The sequence below is a fragment of the Myotis davidii genome, unplaced genomic scaffold (assembly GCF_000327345.1).
Source record: "Myotis davidii unplaced genomic scaffold, ASM32734v1 scaffold655, whole genome shotgun sequence".
In the NCBI taxonomy this organism is placed as follows: domain Eukaryota; kingdom Metazoa; phylum Chordata; class Mammalia; order Chiroptera; family Vespertilionidae; genus Myotis; species Myotis davidii.
In genome coordinates this window covers 1,453,089-1,456,725 of record NW_006287547.1, presented here as the reverse complement: position 1 = coordinate 1,456,725, position 3,637 = coordinate 1,453,089, and the positions used below count along the sequence as shown (strand labels likewise).

At 41.5% G+C, this 3,637-nt stretch overlaps 1 protein-coding gene across 1 annotated transcript in view; it reads right to left on the bottom strand.

Annotated features, from left to right (window-relative positions):
• Window positions 1-736, bottom strand: part of ARID5B (AT-rich interaction domain 5B) — a 178,292-nt gene extending 177,556 nt beyond the window's left edge. The window contains exon 1 of the mRNA XM_006759374.2: window positions 236-736. Within this exon, the coding sequence (XP_006759437.1) occupies window positions 236-256 (21 nt within the window). The 5' untranslated portion in view covers window positions 257-736. The remainder of the gene's footprint in view (window positions 1-235) is intronic.
• Between the last annotated feature and the right edge of the window lie 2,901 nt (window positions 737-3,637).

The following is a 3,637-nucleotide window of genomic DNA, read 5'->3' as shown; positions in this document are numbered from 1 at the left end:
CACCCCCCGCCACCTCTCCCTACTTCTCCATCGGAGGCGGTAAAATTACATTATGTATGTATGATCAGTGCAGGGATTTTTTTAAACAATAAAAATGATTTGGGGGGATGCAGAGGGTAAAAGTTTGGTGAAAAGTTTGTGGGGGGTGTGGGTGGGTGTAGAGGTGTGGGTGAGCTGGGGGGCTGGGGGGTTCCGGGGGGTGCCGGGATCGGAGGAGCGGAGGAGAGCGAAATACCTGGAGTGAGTTGGGCTCCATCTCGACGTTCTGAATTGATTGAACTCAACATTCTCTCCAAACTTGTTGGCTTGAATGGATTGCATCAGGTCCTGGCAGGGAAAAACATTCTCTGTCTTCAGCCGGCGTAATGTCTCAATATAAAACTGAGTTCTTGCCTCCCCTTCGGCACCAAAATGATTGAAAATATGTCCTAATATTTCTCTGACGACTCAATTTTAAGCTCCTGTCAGAACTGTGTAGGATTCTCTCCCAATGTAGGTTGATCAAATTCATAACCGGGAGAAAGGCTCCGTCCGATCTCGGCGGGAAGCGGATGGATCAAGGCAAAAAACATATAGGAAGGTCTGTAAAAATAAAATCCACCCCAAAACTGTGTGAAGATGCGATCTCCCTCTGCCCCATCTCCCTTGCCTATGGGTGTCGGCTGATGAGATTTTTGGAGGAGACGAGAGTTGACGAGCTCCGCCGTGCATCTGACAGGACCTGCTTGTATATGTCTAATATAAAGAACATTTCCTGCAGAGATTCCGGGGCGCTGCTCCTCTTTCTAATGCTCCTTAGCAGATTTGCTGTTATTAGACATGTAGATTTGTTTGATAGTTAAATTACGCTTCCTCACTGCCATGTTTTCGAGAACTAATCTGTTAAATTATCTTTTGATGCCTATTTACATGGAAGGGGAAAGTGGGTTATCGATTATATAAACATATAAATATTAATGCATTTGTTCGCTTCGCAAAAAAAAAAAAAACTCAGCATAAAATAAATAAATAAAAAGACCAGAAAGACAAGTGAGCAATGCACACGCATCTCAGGATTTTGCCAACAATATTGAACGGACAGAGACTGCATTTAGGGACTGGAACAATAAACGATGCATGATAAATCAATAAATGCGAGCAGCGAGTCTGCTCGGAATATGAATTCAGGCTCCCGGTTCTGCATGTGCATTCTTTAATTTTGAAGTATATACACTAGTACGTGTTTACAATGCTGATGGACGCCAAGGGCGCTCTCAAATGATAATGTGTTTATATAACCCAGCGCTACAGGAATAATATACCGACTCCTACCCCACCCCCACTCCCTCCCCCGCCAAAAGAGGGAGGGGGAGCTTCCTCAATAATAGTTTGAAACTGAAAAAAAAAATCCATTTGCCAACTAGTTAAATACCACCAGAAATTAAGCTGTTGAAAACCGGGGGCATGAACCGTAAGACAATAAAGGCTTTAAATGTGTATATTTATTGTTCTGGAGCCCTGGAGAATTGCGAGGTTTGCATGCACAGCTATTATGCAAACACAGAGAAACTTAAGAGCGACAGAACAAGGAACAGGCAGAGACTGCAAAGCCCTCGCTCGCTCGCTCCGACCCAGCTGCCGGTCCTCCGCCAGGCTAGATTGCATTTTCGCAGTGTTGATGTAAAATGGTGTACTCGCTTCCCCCGCGCTCCCCCACCCGCTCCCCCGCTCTCCTCCCACTCCTCCCGGCACCCCCCACCCCCGATGATTTTATTATATTGGCACCCATCTTTCCAAAGTGGGTCTGGCGTGCTAAAAAAGTAAACATGTACTATATGGGGAATAAGGTCTGTATAGTATGACAGTTGAAACTTGATCTGTGATAAAATTACAGGATGTTGAAATTACTAGTAAGCTATTTTTAACGCTTTCGCAACGTTTCACCTCTAGTCACAGCATCTAGTTGAAACAGGATTACTTTAATGAAAATTATATTCACATGGCTGAAGTTAATGCACCCGGCAGAGCACAAATATTCAGTTGACTTGAGGTGGAAAGACCCTCTGTGTGTATTTTTATGCCTTTTCATAACGTCTGCGTCCGCTGCAGTAAGAATTAGGGCACTTAACATTATCTAAACCACATTTTTGATTCAGAACATGGGGAAGTAATAAAAGGCAAGCTCTATCTCGTTCCTATACACACAGAGATAAACGGAAGAAAATGGCAGATCCTCCAATTACAATAAGTAATAAAAGCCCCTGCCAAACAGCCGGTATTCTGAAAGATGTCGAAAACTATTTTAATAATTTAAAGTAATATCACAACTCTGCATCATGAAGGAGGACAATATAACAATTCACAGTCTCCCAGCTTTTCCATTAGCCAAATTATGACTTGCACATCACTCTTTAATTATCTTCCTTGAAATTTCATCTGATCTTTCTATTTTATAAACATGGGTTATAAAGAGAAATTACAGCTCTCCCGCTCTGCTCTCTCTCTTTTTAACTTCATGATGCATACTGCAGACATTTGATTAGAATAACCCATTTTGTCCATTTTTTTAACATATGAATGGACTTGACTGAGGGGCATTTTACATATTTTTTTAAGTACATGAGAGATGCCTAAGGCTTCAGTTAGTCTGTCGTGTTAGCATAAATACATATATTCAGTTCAAGTAATCCTATATTAAAAAACTTGAGTTGCAGTATTTTGACAAGATCATATATAAGATCGACTCTGAGTCAGTTTCCTGTATGACCAATGCAGCAGCATTTGTGCAGGAAACCTCCACAGAATGCCTGAGGGGATCCCTCAATTGTATATTGAATCTCTCAAAAAATACACAGCTCTTTACAGCATCTAAGCAACTTCTACTGTTTGTGGTGCTATTAGTCTTTAAGCATCTGTCAGGGACTTTATCTAATTAGAAACCCTGCTTCTATGCCTGCTCAAGGTAGGCGCTGAACTAGGCTGCATGCTGCGTAATCTCTCTTCTCGCAAACTCCCGATAAGGTTTCTGTGATGTTAACAATTGCAGGGATCTAGGTCTGAATATGTTTGAAATCCGCAGTCTTGCAATCAGATGAATGGTAAATTTCAAAATTGAATCACAGGGGTGTCTCCCCTCTCTTTTTGCAGCACCATCACCACCATCCCCACGAACATAATAAAATGTAATAAATCAAACCTCGGGTCCAATACTGTGAATGGCTTTTAAAATCATAGATCACCATGGTGTGTGTGTTTACCACAAAAAACAACTCACCCAAAAGCCCCCTTTTATTTTACCTCTTTAGTATGATGCTTGATAGGCACCTGTAAATTATCTGTGTAGCAAATATCCATACAAAGAAACTTTCAATTAAGATAAGGAGATTGCACTGAAACAGTTCTTTGAAGTAATGTAGTTAATAGCCTGTTTGATTTCTGCTTGTGAGAGAGTAATAACGTGGATTCAAGGCTCCATCAATCACAGAGCAGATGTAAGACTTGAGACACCGACACCCAGGGGAATAGAAGCAAACTCCTGCCGTGCAGGGTCCCTGGGCTAATGTAAAGTAAATACTCATAAACAGATTGAATGTTGTAAGGAGACAATCCATTCAGGACAGTTATAATCATGAAAGCAACTGCTCTATTTATCTATAAA